The sequence below is a fragment of the Miniopterus schreibersii genome (genome assembly GCF_964146895.1).
Source record: "Miniopterus schreibersii genome assembly, chromosome: 3".
Taxonomy (NCBI): Eukaryota; Metazoa; Chordata; class Mammalia; order Chiroptera; family Miniopteridae; genus Miniopterus; species Miniopterus schreibersii.
This window is the reverse complement of record NC_138103.1, coordinates 101,255,769-101,283,596: the sequence shown is the minus strand read 5'-3', so window position 1 is coordinate 101,283,596 and position 27,828 is coordinate 101,255,769. Positions and strand designations below refer to the sequence as shown.

At 49.9% G+C, this 27,828-nt stretch overlaps 1 protein-coding gene across 3 annotated transcripts; it reads left to right on the top strand.

The window, feature by feature from the left end:
* The first annotated feature begins 3,592 nt into the window (after window positions 1–3,592).
* On the top strand, window positions 3,593–27,557 carry EMB (embigin). Of its 3 annotated transcripts, none has more exons than XM_081132055.1 (9): window positions 3,593–3,869; window positions 11,617–11,706; window positions 15,940–16,126; window positions 16,345–16,433; window positions 20,529–20,656; window positions 22,905–23,184; window positions 24,236–24,269; window positions 25,719–25,773; window positions 26,305–27,557. In XM_081132055.1, exons 2-9 carry the CDS (start codon window positions 11,652–11,654, stop codon window positions 26,320–26,322), a joined length of 846 nt encoding a protein of 281 aa, XP_080988181.1. In that variant the 5' UTR covers window positions 3,593–3,869; window positions 11,617–11,651; the 3' UTR covers window positions 26,323–27,557. The 3 variants fall into 3 exon arrangements, with proteins under 3 accessions (XP_080988181.1, XP_080988179.1, XP_080988180.1); XM_081132053.1 differs by lacking the exon at window positions 3,593–3,869 and adding an exon at window positions 4,107–4,538; XM_081132054.1 differs by lacking the exon at window positions 3,593–3,869 and adding an exon at window positions 4,113–4,538 and having other exon boundaries at window positions 25,719–25,760.
* Window positions 27,558–27,828: the final 271 nt, after the last annotated feature.

Sequence of the window (27,828 nt, the reverse complement as noted above, 5' to 3'; positions counted from 1 at the left end):
CGCAAATTTATGATCTCACAGGTTCCACGGGTCAGAGACCCCGGGTCCTCTGCTCAGGTCTCACGAGGCTGCAGTCGAGGGGGTGGCTGGGGCTGAGCCGAGGCTCTGGGGCTTCTTCCAAGCTCACTGGTTGTTGGCAGAATTTGACTCCTTGGGGCTGTAGGACTGATGCACGCAGCTGGCAAGGCTGTTCCTCTCCACAGGCAGTTGGTTCACAATGTGGCTGTTTGTTTCTTCCAAACAAGCGCAAGGGCGTCGTCCTCACCAGGAGTGTTTCCCTGCAGTCTGCTAGGTGGAGTCTTACCAAACGTAATCTGGTGAAGGTAGTGACTACCCCATCGTATTCGCAAGCCTGCCCGCATTCCTGGGGAGCCAGGGCTTGCGACCAGAGGGCAGGCACCCTGGGGGCCGCTGCAGAATTTTGCCTACCGTATCCCATGACTTGTACCTGCACCTTTGGGGTTTTCTTTGTTTATTTTCTATTAATTGTCAGTGAAAACTCTCACCTTTGTTTTTAGTACTTTATATATTACTGTCTGATCTAGGCTTTTGCTCTGATAATTTTTTTAGATGACAGTATTTTCAATAAGAGGTGACCTCCATCCACACACTCTCTCTCATTTTCACACCTTTCCAGGAACCTGTCACACACTTTTTATTCAATGACAGTGTTTATCTTAAAAAAATAAAATTCTAAAGCATTATTTTACAAACCTGAGTTTATAAAAAAAAAGAAATGTTTTCCCCACACTAATTTTCTAATAAGTAAAAACAACCAGAAGGAAAGGGGGTGGGGCAGGTAGAAGAACATAAAGCAGGATAAATGGAGATGGGAGGAGACTTGACTTGGGTGGTGAACACACAGTGCAATACACAGATGGTGTATTATAGAATCGTACACCTGAAACTATATAATTTTATTAACCGTCACTCCAATACGCTCAATTAAAATATTAAAAAAACCAAACAGAACATACTCAAAGCACTATGCTGAGACACTGTGGGAGATGTAAAGAATTATAGAACTATTTGCAGGCACTGAAAAGAGTTGTAATGCAGTTCTTCGGAAAGATGATAGAATCACAGAAGTGGAAGACAAATAAAACATTTAAATGGAAATTTAAGCCGAGACTGAAGGCCAAGCCACAAGCCTATAAATTATTAATTGTCAAATTAATCTCAGGGACGGTATGAGTTCAGAGGAGGGTGTCTGGATTATTTTTGTGGTGACTTAAACTACTCTAAAATTTAGTGGCTTAACACAATAGCAGCGCTGTTATAGCTCACAGCTGAGCGGGCCAGGGTTTCAGGCAGGGTGCAGCCAGGCAACACTCCTGCCCCAACGAGCATCACCTGGACCACCCCGCGGTGCCCAGCTGGGCCTGGCCTTGTCACAGGCTTGAGGAAGGGTGCCACACTAACCCAGCACCTACTGCCCCGGCTGGCCTCTTTCCCCAGGACGTCCCACCGTCCTGGGCCCTCCATGCGGCTGGGCTTCTCAAGGCAGGTGCTCTCATTTCTTTCCTGGCAGCTGCCTGGTTAGGGTGAGGGGAAAGGAAGTGGGCGCCCTTGTGGTCTGGGTCCGGAACTCACAGGGTTGCTTCAGCAATATTCAATTGGTCACAGACCCCCCCCGCCAGGAGGAAAGAGGAGATGGGACCCTCCTCCCCCTCAGCACACCTCACGGCGAGGGGAGGCTCAGAGCACTGCTGGCCATGGTTAGCTCACCACGGAGGGAAAGGTCAGTGTGGACCAGAAGGCCAGAGAAGGCCGGACAGGGGAAGCTGGTCTGAAAGGGCATTGAGCATTTGAAAAAGAGGTGTGAGAATAACGCTAAACATCAGTCTCTGACTATAAACAGCAACAATGGGAAAAAGGCTTTTGAGATGCCTCTCCATGCAAGAGTTCCATTTCCTTCTCAGCTTGTTTTGCTCTAACAACAAAACTGACCGTGGGAATTAGCCTCAACTTGGGCAAGTCATTTTGTTTCTTGCTCATACACAGGCTGATTCAACAGAAAGGATAATTTTCCTTTACGGTAGGTTGGCTTATTTGAAAAAAGGAGAATCTGAGCCTAAGGATTTTACAGGACTGGCTGGGGAAGGTCGGTCAGGGTTCTTTAACGTTCCTAAGGTGCGGGGAAATGTTCGCGGGTAGTCCTGTGCCTGGGTGCAGGGCAGCCCAGGACCAGGCACTGTGGGATTAGCAAACTGGCCCCAGGACCAGGCACTGTGGGATTAGCATACTGGCCCCAGGACCAGGCACTGTGGGATTAGCATACTGGGCCCAGGACCAGGCACTGTGGGATTAGCAAACTGGGCCCAGGACCAGGCACTGTGGGATTAGCAAGCTGGGCCCAGGACCAGGCACTGTGGGGTTAGCAAACTGGGCCCAGGACCAGGCACTGTGGGATTAGCAAGCTGGGCCCAGGACCAGGCACTGTGGGATTAGCATACTGGGCCCGGGACCAGGCACTGTGGGATTAGCAAACTGGGCCCAGGACCAGGCACTGTGGGATTAGCATACTGGGCCCAGGACCAGGCACTGTGGGATTAGCAAGCTGGGCCCAGGACCAGGCACTGTGGGGTTAGCAAGCTGCAGCCCAGGACCAGGCACTGTGGGATTAGCAAACTGGCCCCAGGACCAGGCACTGTGGGATTAGCAAGCTGGCCCCAGGACCAGGCACTGTGGGATTAGCAAACTGGGCCCAGGACCAGGCACTGTGGGATTAGCAAACTGGGCCCAGGACCATGCACTGTGGGATTAGCAAACTGGGCCCAGGTCCTGAGAGGCCCATCCTGTTAGATGTTTAGGTCTTCAGGGTCTCTCACAAGGCTTTGCTCAGAAAGGCTTGGTCGTTATAACCATCACCTACTGACGGAGAAGAGGCGTTTCTTAGATCTGTAGCTTACAGATAAATAGCTCTCTCGATTAATACTGACTGTGTGTGTGAGAGAGAAAGAGAGAGAGAGATGGGGAATGGGAGGGAGCTAGAAGCAGTTTTGCACACTGCCTGGCACTTGGCAGACATTTAATATTGCTTAATGAACTGTATGGCTCACATTCTCTCAACACCAATTTAAAAAATGTGCATTCTTCCTCCCAGTTTTGTCTATATAATATTAAACCAGAAACAAGAGACTCTCCTAGTAACACATACCAATTAAAAATTAACCATTCCCGCCTGAAGTGAGCATAGCTCTTGTTTAGCACATGAAGTTTTAAAATGTATATATAACATTTTCTTTTAACCCTCTTTTTTGGAGACGGATATATTTTGAGTTTATAAATATCAAACCCGAGTCCTAAATACAAAGGCGGAGAAAGCAAAGCTCAAGAGGAATACTTAAGAAACCCACATCTTTAACCGGGTTAGAGCATCCTGGGGAACCATCAGATCTTTCCAGTCTCTTATGCTGTGATGGAGACTCTTCCTCCCTCTCTGACAAAGCCTCGGCTCTTAGTGGTTTCCTTTGACTTGGTCGGGGCCCTGAAAACGCGAAGCGACAGCCCTGCTGAGTAAACAGCACCCTAAGCTGCTGGAGCCTGACGCAGGTCCGCAGCGCGCTGTGCGGTTCGCAGGAGCTATTTTCGGAAGTTTTTGTTTCTGGAGCTCTAGGTGGCTCCGCAAACCCTGCTGGGCCGAGCAAACAAAGGCAAAAGAAAACAGACACACTTTAGGGCCTTGGGACTCACCGTCTGGAGAGAACCGGTTAAGCCTTCGGAGCCCGGAGGGGAGGGAGTGTGCGAGGGACTCGGAGCCCAGAGAGGAGCGCGGGCGGAGGCGAGGCGCCTCCCCAGCCTGAGTCTCCTTAGCGACCCAGGGGTGCGGCCGCCGGTGTTCTCCATCCCATCACCGTCCCATCGAAGTAAGTACCTGAACCTGCTTCAAATGAACCGCAAACAGTCTGCAGACGTTATAGGTAATAGATTACACTGCAACATAATATGTGTATCTCTGAATATACATATGTATCTCTGACTATGCATACATATGGGTACGTGTAAATACATAGTTTCAACCTCGCCCCCAGGAGATGAGTTAGCCATCACCCGCCCCACGGCCTTAGCAAGCTCGCCCCCAGACCTGCCAGATCCCGCGGGGCGGAGGCGGGAGAGGCTGCGCTGGGCAGCGGCCACCGCACATCCGCGCGGCCTGCGGCGACCCGGCCGCGCGCTGCGCAACTGATGGAGGCCCAGGCACAGCTGTGGGTCAGCTTCGGGCGCGGCGAGGGTGACAGTGTCCCGGGGGAGGAGGGCAGGGCGCCGGGCCCCTCCCACTCCGCCTTTTCTCGCGCGTCCTGTCCCCGGGACTGGGACTGGCGTTGGGCACCGGGCCACCGGCGACTGTGCGCAGGGGCTCCAGGCACCTAGGGCAGTGCGCTGAAGGACGGGCCTTGGCGAGGACCGCGAGGGACCCGCCGGCACCATGCGAGCTCGCCCAGGCCGGCCGGGGCCCCGGGCGCCGCCCACGCCGCTGCTCCTCCTGTGCCTCCTGGCTGTGGCGCGCCCGAGCCTGGCTGACAGCCGTCCCCCAGGTGCGACGGGCGCAGGACCGAGGAGGGGCGGCGGGGGGCGCGCAGGAAGGGGCGCGGAGGGCAGGGCGGGCGGGCGCGCGGGCACGGCGGTGGGAAGGGGCGCGAGGATGCTGGCGGCGCGCGGGGACGCCGCTGCCCCCCATTGGCCACGCTCGGCTTATCGGAGCTGGAGGAGGGGACAGGGGCGCACGGGTCCGGGTGAATCTGGGGCCCACAGGGCCTGGGAGTCCACCGAGGCCAACTCCTTCATTTGAGCCTGTGGCCAGGCTTAAACAGCACCCACTCTTCTCGCCGGTGGGTTGGCTTTGAGGGTGTGAAACAGGATGTAGCAGCCACCAAGCAACCAAACAAAACAAAGCCTGGGGCTCACTGGAGCGTGTGTGCGTGCGTGCGTGCATGTGTGCGTGCGCGCTCTTTTACACCACGGTCTTTGATAGTGAAGTTTTTTGTGGTGGTGGTTTTGTTAAAGACAGTTTGAAAGTGGGATTTATGGGCAGAACATCAAAACCAGCTCCAAATTTGCCATTTTTAGCCTCACCCGTTTATAATTACTTTTTATGGTGAAAGTGTTCCCTCTAACCTGTTTTCTATGCACACTCCTGCGTTACAGCTTCAGTGTTAGCAGCCAGTTAGGACAACAGGCCGCTCTCAAGTTGGCACATATTGTCCATCAGGTAACAGGCTTCGGCGTATTACTCTACTCAGGGTTTTCAGCTTTTCACGGGAATTCAGTTATGGGCTTATAGTGTTTTTTCATAATGCACTATAAAGATGGGCAGCTAATCAAAGGACATGATTATGCATTTTTTAAAATAAATGTCCTTTCAAAGGCCTGGTTCACAACTTGGACTGAACATCTCGGCTGCTTCAGCCTCTAAGTGCCCTGGCCCCGCGTCTCTTCTTACTCGTGCCAGGTGTAAAGAACTGTCAGGGCACCTCTGCCTCAGGCTGCCGCGGGTCGGCCATCCCTGCATCACCCTCACTCGCCCCAGAGTCCTGCAGGTCCCAGGACCGGTGCCCTCCGGGTTCGTCCTAGAACCTTGCTTCTCCATTTGGCCGAATGTTGGAATTTCCAGCAACTTAAAAGTGCTGCCTCGGATCCTGCCCTCAAAAATCCTGACTCTGTTGGCCTGGATTCAGCGTGGACACCGGGAGTTTTTAAAGCCCCCCACGATTTTAATCATGTGACCCTGAGCGAGCGGAAAGTCCCGCCTTTAAAGTGACGTTTCCTCCAGAGCCGGCTGTTGGGTAGTTAGTTACTCTGTCAGGCCAGGGAGTCAGGTTTAAACTGACATTCAGGGTAGACTTCTAAAGAGAAACAGGCAAAAACGGAAAGCGGAATAAATGAGCAAACAAAGTGTCTGTGTGTGTGGCAAAGGTCTGTGTATGTGCAGTGTCAGCGATGCCCCGTCAGCTTCTCTTAAGCTGAAATTATGGAATAATGTGGCATAGAGAAGGCATGCAGTTTCCCATTGCTTTTTAGAAATAGAAGGGAAAGAGGAGGGAGGGAGGGAAGAGAGAGAGAGAGAGAGAGAGAGACATCCATGTGAAAGAGACACATCGATTGGCTGTCTCCCCTGCCCACCCCGATCGGGGTCAGGGAATAAATGAACCTGCAACCCAGGTACATGCTCATGACAGGGAATCGAACCCGAGACCCTTCAGTGCTCAGGCCAGTGCTCTAATCACTGAGCAACACAGCCAGGGCTTTTTTAAAATTTATTTTAAATCTAGATACTTTGAACTACTTAGATATAGATGTATAAAAACATTTGGTCAAATTTTAATATTAAAATGATTATACTTTTTCATATTTATTATGTAACTGTGTGCCTCGCATGATGCAGCTTATAGCGCTACGTTTATAGCAGTTTATTGACCCTGACTCTGAGATGTGGACATTGGAACTTGTGAGGTTCTGTAATTGCCCAAGTGCACATAATTAATGAAGTAGTAGAGCAGGAAAGTTGGCATTGCTCAGCCCGTCTCCAAAGCTGGCTTCCCTGAACACAATACCCCGTCGTGGCTCTGAGATAACTGGGCATGTCTCTGAAAGTTTGGAACCAACGACAGAGAACACATACATATGTATGCACAGATATATATATTAATATTGTGTGTGTAGGAATGGGCATGCGTGCATTCTTAGCTCTGTCCGTGGGGCTGGAGCAGTGATTTCCCAGCAGTGATAAGCGTACTCAGCATCCAGATCTTGATCCTAATGCCGTTCTTTACTAATAGTAAGTAGAACCTGGAGAAATGGCTGATTTCAGGACGGAGCACGGGAAAGTACAAGATGAACCTGGACCATCTCGAGCCAGAAGCAGTGAGGTGCTCAGAGCATGAAGGGTCATGTCGAAAGGATACGGGAGCCAGAGGGATGGGGCCCCCACTGGACAGAGCTGGGCCAAACTGAGCATCGCAATAACTAACAATGCTAATGGACTAGTGCCATTAATATCCCCTGAACAATGCCCATTGAACAATGTAGCTACTCATGATACATACCAATATAAATTCACCAAACGAATCAAGTAAAAGTTTGATGACATACAGAATAGTACATACTTTCAAAGCAGCTTCACACAAAATTCTTACTAAAGAAAAGGGAAAAAGAATACATTTATCGCGGAGAAGCCCTCCGGATACGGCTCTAATCAAATGATCAAAGCGAAAGTTGTCAGTAAAGAGAGAGGTAAAAAATTACCATCTGACAGGACGCAGTGAGGGGACCACAGCCAACCCCTGGGATATTCCTGCCAAAGACGTCCACTCTGAGTCGAATCGTGTTACCACACGGCTCTCCTGTTACTCTCACAAGCACCAAGGTCATGAAGGTCGGGAGAGACTGAAGTCGTCCAGAGTGAAGGAGAACCGAGGGACGTGGCAGCCGATGGCGACACGTCCGCTGAGCTGGAACCTTTAGGCTAAAAAGCGCATTTCAGCACAAGGACTTGTGCTGAAATGCGATGCGCTGTGGGTGAGCGGGTGACGCACAGCTGCTCGCTTCCCGTGTCGGGATGGCCCAGGGTGTGTCCTCTGCGGTGAGCATGAAGCAATGTCTTAGAGGGCAACGGGCCCTCGGGGCGCCGACTTGTTCTCACGTGGTTCAGGGGGAAGGTTCTTTATCCTGTACTTGCAACGTTGCTGTTCGTTCAAGATTATTTGAAAGGAAGCAAAGAGAGTTTCAGCTCTTTCCGAGAGTCTGACATTAAGCCACAGGGAATGCACGGTGGGGAAATGGTCAGTGAGTGTCATTAGGCCCATTTTCCAGAGGAGTGTTTGTTCTCCAACAGTGGCAGGCGATGTGTTAAGGTGGATTGTCCTAAACTGTAATCTACCGAAGTTACTTCTGGATAGCTGGCCTCACGTCTTTCACGATGGTATGTGAACCGTAGAAATAAACAATTTAGGACACACGCATTCACGTAGAAGGAAAAAACCCTCACCGCGTTTTGTTAAAAAATGAACTCCCTATTCCTAATAACAGTCACTGTTCATGCATCACAAAATACCTCAAATAGTGTATTGTTAGTATAGAAATAATAGATGTTATCTTTAAAAATGGTGTTGTTCTCTTAATTGAAAAATGTTGTTCTGGCATTTTTAAAGTTATTGTGGCTATGTCCTTACTAACGCATCCCTCATCCCAAGATAGAATCTATTTACAGCCTTCTGCTTACACGGTCCTGAGGTCCTGAAAGGGAGTTTAGATGTGATATTGGATTGATCTTGAAGCCCCAAGTGCTTTTGCGATGGAGCCAGGAGCCGGGAGCCAGCTCATAGCTGTGGCTGGTGTCCTGTTTCGCATTTCAAAACTCAGCGCAGCAACCCGGGGTTCTTCCTAAAAGGTCCTTAAAATAGGTCAGGATCTCAGGGCCCCAGGGCCGCTGCAGATGATTGAAAATCCTGTTGGAGAATCAGGGTGGAGCATGTACCCGTTTTGAAACGAGGGTTTCTCCGCGTTGGCGTTAGTGCCACTTTGCGCTGGACAGTTCTCTGTGGTGAGGGGCTGTCACTGTCAGATGCTGAACAGCATCCCTACGTGCTGGGCGAGTCGCGTCCCACAAAAAGAAATGGCCAAGTCCTGACGCTTGTATCTGTGAAAGTGGCCGTGCTTGAGAGTCGGGTCTTTGCAGACGCCGCCAAGGTAAAATGAGGTCGCACTGGATTAGCACAGGCCCTCAGCCCACGACTGAGGTTTCTGTGACAGAGGAGAGGGAGCGAGAGGGAGATTTGGACACAGGACGCAGACGCCCAGGGAAGGTGACCATGTGAGGTCCGAGGCAATCGATGCGGGTGGTGCAGCTACGCCATCTCCCCTGCAGAGGGATAAAAACCAATCTTTCACCTCTGGAACCACCATTAGATGCTGGCATTTTTGCCACGACCCGTGAACGATGCCCCGTGGAAAATCTCCAGCGGTGACTAAGCAACGGAGAATCTGATGACTTGAGGGGTGTGCGTGGGGTCTTGGCACCACCGCTCAGGATTCCACAGCTCCCGTCACCCTCCCTGCTTTCTCCGTGAGATGCAACCCCAAGTGACAAGCCGGCGGGGGGTTCGGGCGCAGAATTCCTGCCTCTGCATTTTGTTTATCTGTCTGTGACTCAGCACAGTCCTCTGGGGAAGTTTTTAAACCACGCCTGCCCGCGTTACCTGCCAACTTCCCTCAAATGCCAGCGTCTGCTGCATCAGCCTCCTGCCAAGCGAAAGCAACCGGTTTACATTCTCACTGTTTCGATGAAAAAAAACACCTCGGCTAAACAAAGAACTTCCCGCTTTCACTCGTCTAACACCCTCTGCAGACGGGCCTGCTTTTTGCACTCGGGATGTTTGTACATGATGTTCCCAAAGCAAAAACCACAGCAGCTGTGCCCGTTCTCCCGCACGTGGGGCTTGTTCGGTGGCATCGGAGCCTGATCGACACGAAAGCTTTAGGGGAAACAGGAGGTTAGGATGCAGGTGCAGCTGGTTTATAGATGTCTGATTGTTTTCACTGTCAGCAGCGGGCGGTGGTCACAGCGGCGAGTGTGCCCTGGAACGACCCAAACCCCCCTACTCTCAGAGCTTGGCTTTTCCCTTCCTATGTTCCTTCAGCTTCTGCTCGCTCTGTTTTGCCCAGCCCGAGCCTAGATCCCTCGCTCTAACTCCGGACCTAGGCGAGGCCTTCCGTCCAGGGCCCGGTGAAAACAGCCGCAGCCTCAGAGCTCACCCCTCGGCATTCGCTCCCTCTCGGCCCCACCTCCAGAGCCCCTCCAAGGTGCAGGCCAGGCCTCATGCTCTGTAGCTCACACGCCAACTTGTGCGAAACTCGCGGGCTGGCTACGGTCAATGCCACGGGCGAGGGCTGGGCGAGAATCCTCGCGACGATCAGTCACACACTGGGGCTGAGCTGACACTACTGTGGGTCATGCAGCCCGCCCGGGCCCGAGCTCGCTCCCCATGCCCCCCCCAGCATCCAGCCTGTGGCAGCTGCTGTATACAGTCACTTACTTAAGTGAAATAACAGAATGACAGCATTTTTTTCCAGCTTCTGTCACTCTTATTGTTGCTGTTAGGGTGACTAATGGTAATAATAATAATACATGACATCAGCTGGGCCAGGGGTCGAGTGGGTGACAACCTGCGTCCTGGTCTGCGTAAGCCGGGCCGAGAAAGACCCCCCCAAGGAGGCAGAGACGGCAGAGCTTGTGTTGTGGAAGCTTCGTGGCACCGAAGCTGTAGTAGAACAAACAGCCCCTCCCTGCCTCCCTTCCCTCCCCGTCTGCCTGAGATACTTTCTCTTTACTGTAACCTCTCAGTGAGCTGTGCCCAAGGAGAAAAAAGAGAATTTTCATTAGGGAAAGGTAGCCTTTTCATCAGTGTGTGTGCACGCACATGTGTGCCCATGCGTGTGCACACGTGTTTGAGAGGCCGGGAGGATGAATGAGTATTAAATGTGGTGGAAAGGTTTTGCATTTCTTGTAGCCCGGCGAGGCCCTTGGGGCAGGTTTTCCTATATGGTCACTGGCAGAGGGTACTGTGATTTAGGCATTTAATTCCTGAAAGGGTTATTTTATGGGCAAGTGAGTCCCACCTTCCAGAGCTGCGGTAGAAGCGATGAGGCCTATGGATCACACGCGTTGGAGAATCGGGTGTTGCTAGGTTTATATGGGTGTATATATTTATTGAGCAATATTGTAACGGCGGCATGTGAGCTGAGGCGACAGAACCACCACTGACTTTGATAACGTTTTTCATACAAAGAAGGAAAGGAAACAACTGGAAATAACTTTGGAGCGAAGTATAAAAAGGTGAAGCCGAAAAGGCCAGGATTCATTTAAACTGAAAGAAGTGTAAGGAATGCAGCCAAACTGGCAATAAGAGACCTTTATTTTTCTTCCCGGGCTTGTTTGATAGAGTTGGAGTGGTTTTCGCAGGAGGCAAGGCCGGGGCCCTCAAGTCAAGGAAACAGTAACCAGCGTAAGAAAAAGTTGCGAGGCGAGTGAGAGGCAGAAAAGCAACATTTGTTTCTCTGATGAAAGTTTTCAAAAGAAGATGCGAGTGACGGGAAAACCCAAGCCAGGTTTTTGGGGGACCCTGCACTGTAACCAGGGAAAGGGAAGGGCAGTGGGCTCCTGTGCGCCCAGCACCCTCCCCGTCCCGGCGCCCGGGCGCCTGTTGCCCTTCTTAATGCCCTTTACTGTGGCAACCTGCCCCTCCTTCTTCTCTCACCTCCTCCGTCTCCCCTTGCCTCTCTGTTTCCTGCCACTCTCATCTAACTCCTCAGTGTCTTCCTTTATGTTTTATAAAGAAGCTACAAATTGTAGGATAAGAAAGTTTTGTTAAAGCCTCTTGATGTAAATCGATAGCGACTTTTCAGTTAACAACAACAACAACAACGTAGAAACAATTGGAAATTTGGTCCTAGCAGCTCGGTGTGTTTCCGAGTATCTGTGGCGCTTATAAGACCTAATCAGACCTTCCCGAAACGTCCCCATTCGTGGTGTATCACACGGTAGCTGTTATAAACTGGCTTCCAGATAGTCACCTGACCTTGGTAAGCATAGATAAACCCGTGTTCTTTCTCTCACAGCCTCACCTGTTTCCAATCTACCTGCCCGAGAAGAAATGCTGGCCGGCTTCGCCAACCTCTCCTTGGAGAGCCACAACATATCGCTGACTGGTAAGGTGGCCCGGGCTCTGGCACGATGCCGAAATAAGCCTGTATTTGTAATGAAGCCGCTGCTTCTTGGCCTGTGGGGAACCAGGCCCCGCTCGTGTCTGGTGGGAGGAACACGCGCACCAGCCCCTAATACAATCACACGGGTGTGCAGTGTGTACGGTACCTTATGCTGGAAGGATGGGCTCTGGGTTCGGGGGGAGCAGCGAGTCCACACACGGAGGCTGTGGAAGCTCCAGGGGAGGGCGCCTGGGGGAGAGGAGGGTTCCTTCTGATTTCCGTCCGTTCCTGCTGGTGAATCCGTCTGAACTACTCTGCACCGAGAGAATTGCCGGGTCTCCTGGGAGACCGGCAGGCAGGTGACTCCCGGAGCCCGTGACCGTGCTCGAGAGAACCAGGCCGAGGGCTCCGAGCCGAAACTCAGCCCTGCTTTCTCCTCTCATGGTTTTGGACCCAGCATTTCCAAAGTAACCTGAGGGTCCTTAGCATAAGAGGAGTTATCCGCTTGAGCAACGCTATTAAAGGCTTAATTAGCATTTAAAATACTTTAAACCTGTTTGTTGAGTCCATGACAGGTTTTACCAATTATATGACCGTCGTTAACTATCCCCTCGCCTGAAGAACTTTCTGTATTTCTGTTTAACGTGAGTAGGAGGTGTGCCTTTTCCCCCCCAGCCTGATCCCAGAGGGCTGTGTGCACCGAGCTTTTCCGGGGAACATTTTTATGACACTGCAGCTTGTTTGTCCCCAAATACCCCTATGCCAATGTTTAGAATCTATTCCTACTTGGAGAAAGTAACAGAACACTCCTGGGTTACTTGCTTTTGTGTTTTTTGCATGTTCCGGCGGTTGGTTTCCTCCGTTAGGATGGAATGTTTAAGACAATTCAGGGGAGTAATAGGTTTGCTTCTCCTCTGACCACCCCGGGACGTTGGCAGAGTCGCCACCCAGCCCAGCGGCGCCTGGGGGAGGAAGGGTCCCTGGGCCCGAGCAGGCTCGGACTTTTTAGTTGAAGCCTGGCTGGTTATTTTTAACTCCCAGATACTCTTTAATTCTCCGACTGCTGTTCAAACCAGCATCCCTCCTGCTGCGAAGCGCTCAGGTGTCCCTGGTCGTTGCCTCCTTACCTTTGTTCGCCTTGGCCCGACGCACTGGAGTCGGCATCTTTCTCCTCCCCCCAGGCCCTGCCCTGGGGCCTGCCCCGGGTCTGAGCAATAGCTAAGCGCGTGGCCTGGCCCAGCCCTGCCGTCGGCTTCCACCACTCGCTTGGCCAACTTCCTCTCACAGGTTCCTGCTCGCGGACTTCCCCCCAGAAAGGCCTGTTTGCTTGATCCTGAGACGCAGCTCCAACCTCGGGCGCATCTGCTCTATTGCAACAGACTTTTGGAATCAAGTTTCTCTTATTTAAGTCCAATTTGTTTTATTTGACAGAGGAAAAGATTTGGCTCTTTTTTTTTTTCTTTCTTATGCTCACCCGAGGATATTTTTTCCATTGCTTTTCAGAGAGAGTGGAAGGGAAATAGAGAGGGAGGGAGACAGACAGACAGACATCGATGTGAGAGAGACACATCAATTGGTTGCCTCCTGCACACGCCTTGACCTGGGTTGGGGATTGAGCCTGCAACTGAGGTACATGCCCTTGGCCAGAATCAAACCCAGGACCCTTTAGTCTGGAGGCCGATGCTTAAAATATTTAATATGCTAAGGTGCCGTTATTTTGGGGTTCTTGTAATCCCATCAAAGGCCTATCGTAAGGAGGGTTGGCAACAACTGGGCGTGTTGGTTGGACATTTCAGAGGTGGAATCAACTGAGCTCGCTGTATGGAATTCAGTGCCCTGGGTCAGGCGAGAGAAGGCCAACGCACCTCCTGGGTACAGTGAGCTTGAAGAACCTGTGGGGTGTCTAGGTTTAGACGCTCGTAGGCACCTGCAGCGATGGGCCTGGGGGATCAAGAAGGAAGTCTGAATGGAGCCAAGAGTTCTGCAAATCAAGGACATTAGAGATAATCACTGAATCCAACGCAGGAGGGTGAACTCGAAGAGGGAAGAGGCCAGAGAGCCAAGTCCCGATGGGCATCAGCATTTACCGGTAGCTGGGAAAGGGGGGGGGGCAGCGAATCATTAGATCACGAAACGAAGCCAAGTTGTGGAGATTCCAAGGGGTAAGCAGTCTCTGGCCATGCCTGATATTTCCGTGACATCAAGCAGAGCATCCGCTCTGCAAAGAGGTTGTCAGGTTAACCAATCAGGCCACTTGCAACCTCAGAGAAAGCCCTTCCTGTGATGGTGAGAGATACCGGAACAGGCCGCGCTGAAATGAAACGCAGCTGAAGGCGGGGATCCCGTCGTGAAACTGGCTGGCGGGGTGCATGTCTTTGACAGAGAGAGGGGTCTAGGTTTTTAAGGGTACTCCAGGGCTAACGGTGAAGCGAGGGAAATTTACAGAAAACAAGCTCAGGGCCGAATATAGTAAATCTGGGAACACGCCCTCCTGTTTCTAGAACGCAGTGTAACCTCTGACGTAGGGCAAGACGCTCAGAAAATATGCTGAAACGTGGAAATCGTTTCAGTTTTACGGACTCGATTTTTCCCCCCAGAGAGTTGACTCTGGTTACAGTCTCGGGTGGTCTGTTCCTCCCTGTTTGAGCGTAAGACTGAATTCAGCAGCTTTGGAATTCAGGCGCGGTTCTTTCAGGCACGTGCCCGCCAGGCCATGCCCGCTGGCTCTGCACCTAGCCGCTCGCAGGCTGCGCCCCTGGCCGTGGCTTGAGGAGGCCCGTTTGCAGAGTTCCAGGTAGACCTGAAAGGGACTGCAGGTTAACTCGGCGGAGTTGCTTTTCCTTTCCTGCGCTTCGGCTCTGCGCTTGGCTCTGCCGTTGGTGAGTCCACGCTGCCGGGCAGGATGGAGACGTGTTGGCCCAGGGCCGTCCCCCCCACAGCCCTCCTTCCCCATCGGCATGACCACCGCTCTCGCCTTTATGAGGCCACGTCCTGGCTTTTCAGAATTGTTTTATTACCCAGGCGTGCACCCCTAGGTGCGACAGTTTAGTTTTACTTTTTTTTTTTTTTAAAAAAGGCATGTTTTTGAAGTCTCCCATCAGCGTGAGGCTCATTCGTCTCCCTTTTCCAACGCATCTGTTGGAAGAAGCCAGGCCCTTCCTCTTCCCGAGTTTTCTCACAATCTGGGTTGTGCAGCTTCCTTTCGCGGGGTGCAGTTTAACACGTTCCCCCCCCCCCCGCATTTCCTACGGCCTGGTAATGGGGTCTGGGGACAGCGTCAGGCCTCCCTGCCCCTTTGCTACCAGGTAACTTCCTAGGTGCCGGCTGCTCCTCAGGCCCCCGCTGGTTCCAGAGCTGACGGGAGCAGTCGGTGCCAAATGCCCACACCCAGGGTTCACCGGCCCTGCAGCACCGCGGGCTCCGTTCCTTCGCTTATTTGCCAGAATTATATACAGAGAAAGTTTTCCTTCTGTATTGTTTGGTCCGTTTAGGAAGAGCAGTGACCTTGCTCTATTTTTTTTTTTTTTAATTTTATTTACCACTGTTAAAAAAAAAAAAAGTTGGCTCCATGTATCCTTCCTAAGTGCGATATCTATATCTATGTATCTCTATCTTTATCTCTACATCTAATCTGCATCAATATCAATATATCTACAAATAGCTCTATCACCTCGTAGCTTTGTCCTGATATTTCAAATTCAGTGAAAATCCAGAACTGCAGGATGTGTATGTAAATTGGTCTGACCTGGATCTGTGTCTCCACCCAGTTCCTCCAAGTTCTTAGGGAGTAAGGCGTCCGGGAAGGGCAGAGCCAGTAGATGGCACAGACCCACATTATACCTGAAACCCTGCGATAACTATGAGGGACGTGGCCACCGAAAGGCGACCGGACAGTCCCCCACCCTCTGCCGCCAGTTCTGCTGGCCCCCGGCCGCCGTGTCTGGGAGCACAGGGCCCGCCCCCGATGGCTCCCTCCCTGCTCTGTCGGGGAGGCTTCAGGGAGCCCAGCGCACAGTCCTAGGCTTTTGTGGTCCTGCTGATGTTTTCACGAAACTTCTCCCGGCGGTGCCTGTGAGAGAGGGTCGCAGAGGGAACCGAGTCCGCGGGGACAGAGACATCGTTCCTGGAAGGAAGGCACGCGAGGAAACGTCTCAGCGCAGCGCGGCTGTGGAGGCTTTAAACTGCTTCAGACGCTGGGTTTCCCCTGAATGTCCCTTTTGTGTGTGTGTCTAACAGGACAGTCCAGTGTCGCCGTAGAGAAAAACATCACTCTGGAAAGGCCTTCGATTGTAGAGCTCACGTGCCTTTTCACGACATCCGGAGACCCGAGCTCGGTGCGTGTGACCTGGAGGAAGGGCGACGAGCTGCTGGAGGGCGACGACCCCGTGAGCGCGGCCGGAGGCGCCCTGTGGGCCCGCTACCGGTGAGTGCGCGGCCGGCAGCCGGGCCGCCGGGCGAAGTCACGAGCTAAATTCTAAATATTTCTGCTCACTGGCGTTCATCCCTTTGTTGCTACTTGAATGTTATTACAAAAATTTTTTTTTTCTATTTAAAAATTTGGGTTAATGGCTAAGTCTTTTCATTTTCATTCGGAAGTGCTTTGAGAACGAAGCCTAAATTAATAACTTAAATTATCTTCAGGTTCACCATCATTAACAGCCAACAAATGGGAAGTTATTCCTGTTTCTTTCAAGATGAAACGGAACAAAGGGGCACATTTAATTTCAAAGGTCAGTGCTAATAATTTATGGAGTTATAATAACCCCAGCATTCTCTTCTCAGACTTCGACGCCCCCTGATTTTTAAATTGTTGTTACGATACTGAACATAATGCAGCTGAAAGGAAATCGTATGCTTTCTGTTGAATCGTAAGTGGCAACCTTTAAAATAGTGCTTCCTAGGGTAGGTTTTGTATTTCCCAGTCCACTCCCACGTGGCCTCCCTGCCCTAGTTTAAAGCACAGGTTATAGTTAGAAAGACCAGGCTGCCAGGGTATTTGTAAATCAAAGCAGTCTCTTGAATCTATCATCTATTATCTATCTATCTATCTATCTATCTATCTATCTATCTATCTATCTATCATCTATCATCTATATCATTTATCTATCCATCCCTCCCTCCCTCCGTCTAAACTCAGAGCCTCTAGAATCGCCCCCTGGGTGTCTGAGTTGCTGCCTCCTAGACTGTGAGAATATGTGTCAGTGGCCCCAGGACTTGGAAACTTAAGGCTACATACAATTTAAAAGTACCACGGAGACCCACAAAGGGTGGCCTGCTTTTGATCTCATCAACTGAGGACAAACCCAGAATATAACTCACAGCTCTCCCCGTGAGGACAGACCAATGAAAGTATTTTCCTCTTTCCATCATTAAACCGAAACGTCGGAGGTCTCAACTCACAGGAAAGACTAGTCATTCAGGTTGGACAATTACCGTCACGAGAAGCCCATGTTCAGTGACAGATCGGTGACCGGTGTCCATGCTGGTATTTGGGAAACGCCGTCCGTCGCCACAGGAATTTCCCAGGGCGCAGGAGAAATCCTTCTCAAGCCCGGCCAGCGGCCCTGAGATGTGGACACGGTCCCCAAGGCCCCATCCACGGTGGGAGGGCTGCTCTGCCACGGCCGTGACTTAGGGTGGTTCGCTCCTGCACGCCCCCCGGCCCCCTCTGCTCCCACCGCCTCGTTTCCCTCGTGGGCTCTGTAAATGCTCCTTCTCGGTAAACAGAATGAATCCTGTGTTTATGCAGCTCGGTCTCTGCAAAGGCAGAAACCATCACCCTTGGATTACTCTGATTGTGTACATTCTCTCTGAACCTTCTTTCCTTCATCTGCCTAATTTAACCTACTGGAGAATAAACTATGCTCGGTTCCTTCCTTGACCCCTGTGCTTCCCTCCCCTCCCCTCCCCTCCCCTCCCCTCCCCTCCCCTCCCCTCCCCTCCCCTCCCCTCCCCTCCCCTCCCCTCCCCTCCCCTCCCCCTTCCCCCTCCCCCTTCTGCCTTTCTCCCTCCCACCCGCCCTGCCCCGCTCCCTCCAATGAGTTGCAAGGATACTGAACACGAGCACACACAGTTCTAGTAAACAGGTTATCGAGCCTCTTTTAAATATGTAAAGACCTGTGGGTTTTAAGGAAATGCTCATCAGATCTTGAGGCTTTATGTGATTCCAGGCAATTCAACTACAAAAATTGCTTTCCCCCCCTTCTAAAGGGCTCTGTTTCCTAGGCACTAGTCATGCCTGTTCAAAGCTTAAATGCTGAACATATCACATTTTTCTCATGAGCTCTCTTGGAGCAAATGACCCAAAGCATTATTTGGACGTGGTTGTTCTTACCTCTGATGCTAACGGGAGCATTGTGCCTGTCAAAGACCAAGAGGTTGGATGCCAAGTGGCCTTGGAGAGGCCCCCCGAGTTCCTGTCTGTTCTGAGATGACGGGGCCGGTGCTGGCTGGAGCCCCAACACGAAGCCTGGATTTGAAATCAAGTGCTGGAGAAAACTGCCAGTGAATATTTACTTTAAAAAAAACAACAACAGTTTTCTTGAAGCAGTTTAGTTCAGTTTATCTGTTTTTACTGCCCACTTAACATTAATGTGGCTTTTAAGTATGTACTATATCATGAAGATACTTATAAAATTAGTAAGTTGAGCCCTACTAGATCTTTTTAATTTTGGTAAAATAATAATTCTCTGTAATTCATCTAAATTAATATTGTTTGGAGAAATAACTTCATGTGATTACCATTTAAAGATGTTTGGCATCTGCGGAACAACTCACATGTAGTTATTTAATTAGGTCTGTACGGTTTACAGAAGATTATATTTTTATCAATGTCCTATTATGCTTTCTCCACATGGGTTGCTTATGGTTGCTCCTAAGAAAAGGGATTATCTTTCCTTAGCATCACTCCAGTCGAGGGTGGATGAAAAGCCTGCTTTATCGTCTGTTTTAAATTGAGCCAAAAAAAAAAATTCTGTTACTCTGTGAGTCAGCGACAGAGCCTGAGCCTGAGTTGTCAGAATGATTCGTCAGCACCTCCCTGCCCCTGCCTGCGGGGGAGCTGGCTGATTTATTGCTGAAGATGGTGAAAGGCCCGCGTCACTGCTCAGTACGGTGCAAAAACCCTGCTGACGCTGTGGTTGGTCTGGCTGCTGATGCCAGTCACAGGGGAGACAGCAAATGTCGTGATTGCTTTTCGCCCAGGAAAGACGAGCGATGGTCTACGGGGGTTTCTGTCGTGGGTCAAATATTCTGAGGCAGTTGCTGGAAACTTCTACCCTGCTCATCTGTGTTAAAGCCCCTCGGTAGGAAGATGCAGAGATTTAGTTGGTAAGGGACAAGCGATAGGACATGGACCTTCTGGGACACCGCGGTGAGGTCTGGAATGTACCTAGTGCTATGACACCCGCCTTGGCCGGGCCATCTGTCCTCATCGGGAGGTCCCCAAGGGGTCCCGGTACGGAAGGGGTGCATAATAGAATCGGCTGGGACTTCAGCTTCAAACCCCGGTGTTGGAGTTAAGCTGTCTTTGACCACGAGGAAGAATCTTTTTCCTAATTTGAAAATACGCCAATATCCTTGAGCCCCAAATGCTTTTTCTCTACTCCATGGAAATGCAGATAGAAATCTCTAGCCTTGTGGCTCCATCGGGCTTTCGCTTCCACTGGGTGGATCCTAGACCCCACTTTCTTAGAGATTAGTATGAATCGGCAACTTTACCATCTTTGGAAATGGGTTCTTGCAGCCCCAAGACTGTCCCGTGTCCTGGTTGATCCAATGTTCCAAGAGGTCAACAGGACCCATTAGGATACTGTTTCCCTGACCTGCTCGTAAATATTTCCCGACGGAAGCAGCAGCCAGGACCACGTGTGACCTCTGGAGCCGTTCAAACAAGCTATGTTCCCCCAGGCCCAGTGCATTTTATAATTTAGGCCCACGCTGCTGCTATCAGCCGGCGGTGACTGTCACCTTGGCCATTAATCTAGGGACAGTAAAAAAAAAAAAAGCACAGAAGAGATAAAAAGAAAGCGGAACTTTGGTTTTGTTTCCCTGCCACTTATCTGCAGTCTGTATCCTGATCTTAACATTTACTTGAGACGGTTTAGTAGCACAGCAGTGCGTCTCTCCCCCGAGCCTCATAAAATACCCAGATTTTCTTGAAAAGCCCCTTCCAGCTATTAGCTATGCTCCCCAGGCCTGTGCCTCCTAGACTCCTACTGAAAAAGGGTATTTTTCTACTGTGTTTCCCCCAAACACTGCTTTCCTTCTACTTTTGCCTCTTAGCCTGAGTCAACCTCAATGTTTTGATCATATTTCAACACATATTTTCCTGCTAAATCAAGACCTAACTTATTTCCAGAAAGGCGCAGGCTGAGATGGAGGAGTGGGAGAGAGGCCCGGGGGACCCGCAGGCTGGGGGAGCAGGAACCCCCTGGCTCCTGCCCAGCACAGCCGGGTGCAGAGTCGGCCCTCAGAGCGGCGACTGTCTTAGGCGCCTCTAGCCCGGCTCCAGAAGTAGCTGCGCCCCAGCTGCGTTGGTAAAAAGCGGCGCCCACCGTGCACCCGCCGTGGCTCTGCAGGTGGCACCCGGCCTGGCTCCGCCCCGTCTGCGGTTGGAGGAAATGGCGGCTTCATAGAAGAATCTCTGTTTTAGCCGAGCTCGTATTTCTGCCTAATCTGCGCGTCTTTAGCGGAGGCCTCTCAGAGCTAACGTGGGTGGGTCTTTCTCATATTAATGAGAAAATGAAAGAAATGGACCTCAACTTGCACACGTCCACCGTAGTCAAACTCTTTCAGTAACAGGCATTTCTCTGCATTTTCCTTAGTCCCTGAACTTCATGGAAAAAACAAACCATTGGTCACTTACGTCGGGGATTCCACCGTCTTGATATGTAAATGCCAAGGTTGTTTTCCCTTAAACTGGACCTGGTACAGTAGCAATGGGAGTGCACAGGTAAGACCCCATTGCTTGCTTTCATTTGAAGAAGACAAAAATAATGTTTATTTCCTACGGAGTAAGATTATAGCAGACTCAGGAGTCCTGGGGCTGTTTACAGGTCTGTGTCTTTTTCTTTAGTACGTATTCACAAAGACACAATGTGACAAATGCGGTTGTCATTTGATGTTTTTAGCTTATTACACATCTGAAGGTATCCTTAAGGGTTCATTAGCTGGCGCTTTGTTTTTGAGATTTAGCCACGTATTTAAAGTCTTTGAAAGGAAGCTGTAATTCATTTTCAGTTGGTGACTTTATGAATAACCCCAACGAGAAAAGATTCTTTTTTTCTTATTGTTTCACGAAAGTAACCAGAAAAACGAGGCAGACTTCTTTTCCTGCGCCTGTCTCTGGGGACCCTTGCGACAGAACGCGATACAGTGGCCGCATTTGGTAAAAGAATGAACTTAGGTCTTAGGCTCTTCCAGTAACTCCCATTGGCCTCCTTTGGCTTTCCAGAGACTTAAGGGAAGCCAAGTGCTGGGAATTCCTATTAAGGAATTAATGGATAGTCCAAGACCTGATTTCAAGAATAACATGAGCATTCAAGCAGTCACTTCTGGCTCTCGCTCTTCCTCGCAGATAGCCTCTAATAGCACGGAAATTTAGGAAATTATCCTGCAGGGGACACCAGCTGCTAGTGATCGCTGAAATTAAATTCTGCAAAGGCTGTAGCTGTAATTCTAGAAGGAACAGTACGTGACAGTGTAGATCTTACAGTGAAATCTCAAGTGGGTGCTGCCGAGACGGCTGAAGGAGGCCGGGAGGGGGGCTGATTCTGCGATAACACTGGTTGCATTTTTCAAAGAAACAGCTCCAAGTCCCTTAGGAATAGACGTAAGCCATTAACATCTCTGCTTCGCTTCTTATTGCTGATTAGGAAAGGTGATCATTTTGTGTACGTAAATATTTTTTAAAATCATGTAAATGTGTGAAAATTGTGATATTGGAAATACAGAGTCTCATTTATTTATGTGTGTGTGTGATATTGGCAAAAATGCCCTAAATCTCATTATATTAAACTTTTAGTTTATGTTTCTCTCCAGTTGCTCTTCTCATTTTCTCTTAATTTGGCCCTAAGCGTGGGTCATGTTAGGATGTGAGACAAGTTTAGGGAAGGGGGGGGCAGGTCAAAACTTTAGGTCGAGTGTCTTTTCAAACTGTAGACCAGGCACCCGCATCAGAGTCGCCCAGGATGCCCATCGCTCACACGGTGCTGAGATTCATCAGCCCCGTTAGAGAGGACGCATTTGTAACAGCATTACGGGCAGTGCTGAGTGCACGGGAGCCGGGTTGCTATAATTTTGGGGCCCAATACTGAACTCACAGACAGTTCATCAGATAACCCCCGAGAACATTTGTGTGCAGATGGGCATCTATTGAGCAGCCTGGTTGAGTGATAGAGCCGTGAAGGCATTGATGGCCTGAGAATTAAATTGAATTTAAATGAATTAAATAAGCCCCCAAATAGCTCAGTACGGCTCTTGAGCGGCTGAGAAAAACCCAGTGAATCTCAGGAGCCAGCTTGCCTGCGAGAGAGACACTCAGATATGAAAAGACGGAGAGTGGGGAGACCACGGCCCACACCAGCCTCCCCGGGACCCCGCCGGTCCCTCCGCATCATCTTTCAAGGCCTGAAGGTTTCATCTTTGGTCCCCAGCCGGAGGAACTGCCAGTGTCGGGAGCCAGGGACCCTCCCTCATAGGAATAATCAGATTTAGCAGATTCATGAACCTTTATCCGCTGAAAGGGAACTTCAGTTCCCGGCAAGGAGTGGGTCCCGCTGGCCGAATTTAAATGCTGACGGAATTTAAATGCCGTCTTTTAAAGGTTAATAATTGGTTTAATGTTCGCCTGGGCTTGTGAAGGGGAAAGCGCTTTGACCAGCTTGTCGGGAGTTAGAAACCCAGACGGCTTTTCTCGTATGACACCTGCCCACGATGACCCGCACGCTGCAGTTTCAGACGTTCAGGGCCAAGCGCTGAGAGCAGAGGCCTCGCCGGCCCCTTGGCCGCCGCCTCCCGGAGATGCACCTCCGACAGGACACGGGCCCATTCGTGTAACTGTCACAGGCGCTAACACGCCTTTCGCTGGTGAGCGGTGCCCTTGGCGCCGCCTTAGGGCTCCTGCTCCGAACCGGATGACCGAGGACGCGCGTCTTCTGTGCCGCACGCTGGGGCTGGATTGTGATGTCTCCTTGTCGTAGGTCCCTCTTGCCGGTCAGACGAGCGGAAAGTATGTGATCAACGGGACGCACGCTAATGAGACAAGGCTGAAGATCACGCAGCTGTCGGAGGAAGACCAGGGCGCCTACCGGTGCCGAGCGCTCTTCCACCTGGGCGCCAGCGAGGACCGCGTCGAGCTGGTCGTGCTCAGCTACCTGGTGCCCCTCAAGCCCTTCCTCGCCATCGCCGCCGAGGCGCTTCTGCTGGTCGCGGTTATTCTGCTTTGTGAGATGTACACGCAAAAGAAGAAGGAACGTCCAGGTAGGGCGCATTCGCTTAGGTAACGGTCTCGTGCTGGGTTACACGTTACAGGGGCGTTCGAGTTTTGGGGCGCAGGGGAATCTGGGTCTTGTCGTTTGGAAAGTGATATTTAGGTTAATGCCAGTGGTGACAGTGAGCTCGGAGCTTGCACTGATGGTCTTCCTGTTGGAACTTACTGAAATATTTTAGTATTAAAGTGCATCTTCCCTTCCCCCTTTCTTTGGTGTTACTTCACCTGCACACCAATTAAGTGATGTGTGCTTTGGTGCTGGAACATTGGAAAATTCTGTGGTAGCTTCATATAAAGAATTCCAAAGACAGACAATTACTTTTTCACTTCGATGGCTCATTTAACATTATTTTTATTATTATTATTATTTTTAAAAATATATCTTTATTGATTTCAGAGAGAGGAAGGGAGAGGGAGAGAGAGAGAGAAACATCAATGATGAGAGTCATTGATCGGCCGCCTCCTGCACGCCCCTGACTGGGGATCGAGCCCACAACCTGGGCCTGTGCCCTGACTGGGAATCGAACCCTGATCGGCTGGATCCTAGGTGGACACTCAACCGTTGAGACACACCTGGCCGGGCTCCACATCATTTTATCAAACATTCTAGAGTTCTCATAGAACAGACAGTGTCCAGTCATTTTCCCATTTTTGTAGCCTACGCCTGGTGGACTACGGTTTGAGAAACCCATGGTCCCCCCCCCAAAGATAATTTATCTTAAATTCTGTATTCTTTCCTGATTTCGTACTGAATTTTTAATAACGTCAGTAATTTTGTACTTGACCTATCAATCCATCCTGTTTTTAAAATTCGAGGCACTAGGCTAGCTAGGCTTGATGGAGGCTTTCGGCGAGGCGTGCAGAGCAGGAGTCGAGGACGGGCCGAGCTGCGGCGGCCGAAGGTCTCGTCTCGCTTTCACTGCAAAGCGGGGACACAGCACGCGCGTTCTTAACCCGGGGGGCGGGGGGCTGCGTTGAACGTATGTGCCCCTAAGAATAATTAACCAGTCTCAATATGTATATTCTTCTTTTGTTACACAGATGATGGGAAAGAGTTTGAACAAATTGAACAGCTGTAAGTAGTATTTTTTATAGATTAAGTTTCAGTGGAGTGAAACGCAGATTAATACGAAACAGAATAAAGTGCTTACAGGGAGGGGGGGTCACAGGGCAGATTGCACGTGTTCCTCACGGCGTGTGTCAGTGTTGTGGCCAAGCGTCTGGAGTTTGCCGACACTGGAACCCCTGCCCCAAGTACCGAACTCACGTCTCTGCGCCTCCCTTTTCTCCTGGGAAGGTGGGTTTACCAACAGCACTTACGGCGTAAGGCCGTGGGTTAAAGTGACATATTGTATGTGCCAAAGTGCCCAGCATGGGCCCGGGCGCACAGAAGGCGACCAGTAACCATAGGGAGTATTATTTCTGCGAAGCACTGACTCTCAAGCCCGGCTATATTTTTAATCACTTAGGATGGATGCTCCTTAAAAATGCCGTCACTCAGACCTTACCGGGCCTCCGGAGCAGAACCCCGGGGTTGGTGCCTGGGCGTCTGTGTTTCCTTAGCGTCCATCCCTGGTCCCCATTCCCGGCGGTGTGGACAATGACCGGCCTAGGATTCCGTTAGTCAGTACTTCTGAAAGCGCACGAGTTGTGCGCTAGGTCCTGCCCGGCCCCTTTGTGTAGAGTTGAGCGGGCGGAGGGCTGGGAAGGGGGCTCTCGGGGATGCAGCTGGGTGAGCTGAAGCTGGGAGCTCTTAGCTCCTCCAAGGCAGAGGCCTGAGTGCCGAGTCCAGCGGTGGGGGCCCAGACCTTTATTTTATAACTGGAAGCTTGTACCTCTCACTCCCCTGCATCTTTTCCACCCACCCCCGCCCCTCTGGCAGCCAGGCTAGTTTGGGTTCTCATTAGGGTAGTTCAGTGAGGGCTCATCTCGACCTGATCCACTAGATATTTAACCCGCGCAGTCTCACCCAGCTGCTCCTGCCCCAAGTCCTGACGGAATTGGTTTGGTGGCTGAGTTTACTCCCCGGTGATAAGAGCTTAATGAGCCCCACGCTCCCCGTAGGCCCAGAGGGCGTTCGTCAGCCCCAGGAATCTGAGGCCCAGACTTGCTCTGAGGCTCGCTGGGCAGATGAAGGACCAGGTTGAGCCCCTAACTCAGCGTGACCAACGTGTCCAATGGCAGCACCTGTGTCTCGCACGGCGCCTGAGCCCCCGATCGGCTGTCCTGCTGCAGGTGTCAAAGCAACATGCACATTATAGCCGCGTCCCCGAGTCCCCACGCTGCTTGGGGAGAAGCGATCCTCTGACTTACACACACAGGCCTTTGTCGCTGTCACCTGAGGCAACAGGATCCATGACATAAAAAAAAAAAAATCAACATTGTGGGTGAAACAGTTTTAGGAAGAGTGAATCCTGTTGTGTTTACCTTTCTCGTTAACCTGGTAGCATGGAATGGATGGTCGCTGATGGAACTTTTTGCGATTTAAACATCTAGTGATTTTCTTTTCTGTTTTTTAATACAGGAAATCAGACGATAGCAATGGTATAGAAAATAATGTCCCCAGGTACAGGAAAACTGTAAGTGACTTCTGAAGGGTGTTCCAAATAAATGGTAAAATCCAATATACACAGGCTGTCTGTGGGTCCAGCTGCTTTTTTTTCTAGTTTCATTAAAGACCTAGTCAATCCCTATGTGCTCGTTCATAATGTTATGGGAGAAAATATACAGTTATAAAAAATAAACATTTCCCCCCCCATCAATCTAAATCTATTGCATTGCCTATAATTTATTTTTTCTTTTGTCACCAAGGGCTAGTTTCTTTTACAACTTTTCTTGTAGTCTTACTTTTTTCCTGTCTCAATTTTTCTGGATTCTCACATTTTATTCTCGTGTACTCCCATATTTTTTGGTTCATATTAGCTTGTTTTCTTTACTGACTAGCATCAACATTTTCATAGTTTATCAGCATTTCTCCTCCGAGTAGTTAGAATAGGAACCGCTGGCTTTAGCAATAGTGGGGATCCCCCTTCCCAGCAATGTCTGTTTTGCTAAAGTGATGACAAGCCATCGTAGAGTAACCGGGACTAATTCTGTTTTATTTAACTCAGGAGTCGGTTGGCCAGTGAGTGAGGAGCTTCATGCCGAGAGCCATGCGAAGACGTGCAGAGTTTCTATTTCTGCTTTGTTTGTACTTCCTGCTAAGAACATCTGAGTTTTTATTTTTAAAAGAATAAAAAGTTTACCAACGTGTTCAGCAGTGGCTCCGTAAATAAGAGGGTATCTTAGATCTAATGATATTTTCATTCTGTGATTATTTTACATCAAAGCAAGGTAAACTGTGTTAAAGATATTCTATGAGCTATAACCCCGGATAATTAATTTCGTCCTGGTCCCCAAGGGACACACAGAACAGACACCAGCAAAAAACAGTTAATTGGTCACAGAGCTCATGTCACCCAAGACCTGTTGATGACCAAAGAATTCATTAACAAGGAGGCCTTTGCCATTTGTCTTGAAAACTGCTTTCCCCCAATTGTGCTTACTATGTATAAAACTATTTGTAATAATATTTATGTAAAGTTCATCCTTCTGTCATATTGGAAAAAAAAAGTGTGTCTTTGCTAGGAAATGAACACTCTGTGCCTTTGCTACGGATGATCACTCGCCAAAATTACCACAAGAAAAATAGTTTTCCTCCAAAAATATTGCTTTAAGGGAAGGAAATAAAACCACGTACTTGCCCCAAAGCTCCATCAACACAAAAGCACATTTCCCTGGTGTCTTTGACTTGATACCTGGTTTCCTGGTGTACATTGCTGGCTAAATACCTAAAATTACAACCCTAATTCTTTAGTCTGAGACTCGGGACTACTACGGTACTTCTGTGATGATGCAAACGCCTCAGACTTTTCTTCAAAAATAGGCTCCTTAGTTTCTATCACGTAGGTAACTGAACTATTATAACATCACTCTGACCAAATCAAGAGCAATCTCAACGGACATGAAGATGTGTCAATGGCTTTGAATAGAATATTAAAATTATTCTGCAGAATCCTGGATTGGGACGGAGACAATGATAGGAAACTTCCTCGGGGGTAGGCCCGATGTCCCACCGTGATCGCGACAATCAGAGGCAAAGAGGGGAGTTTGGGGTGGTGGAAAGGAACCCACAATTCTCGATGACTAGGGGATTGGAATTTGGAGGAGCTCAACGAGCTTAAGAAAACTTTATAGAAATTTATGCTATGTGCTGGCTGAGAAAAATATAAAATAGTGGCAGCGAAATCTATAATTTATGCGGCACCCTAACTATTGTTAAAATATTACTAGAATGACTAATACACGTAGAGCAGTGACTCGGAACTTTGTTATTTGTTGGAGTGTTTTGTGTAAAGCATGTCAGCTCTACATACAAGTTTTGTTGAACTAGACTCTGTCCCTTAAGTAATGTCAGGTTTCATTTGAGTCTTGAGTCCTAAGACATGCACTTGCTTTGGTTTCATTCTTTATTAATTGGATAACATCTTGGGGGATATCGATACGATGACAGAGAACCAACCAGCTCACTTCATTAATCTACACGGTTTGAATTCAGTGAGCAATTAGACCCGTTATTTGACTGAGTCCCATTC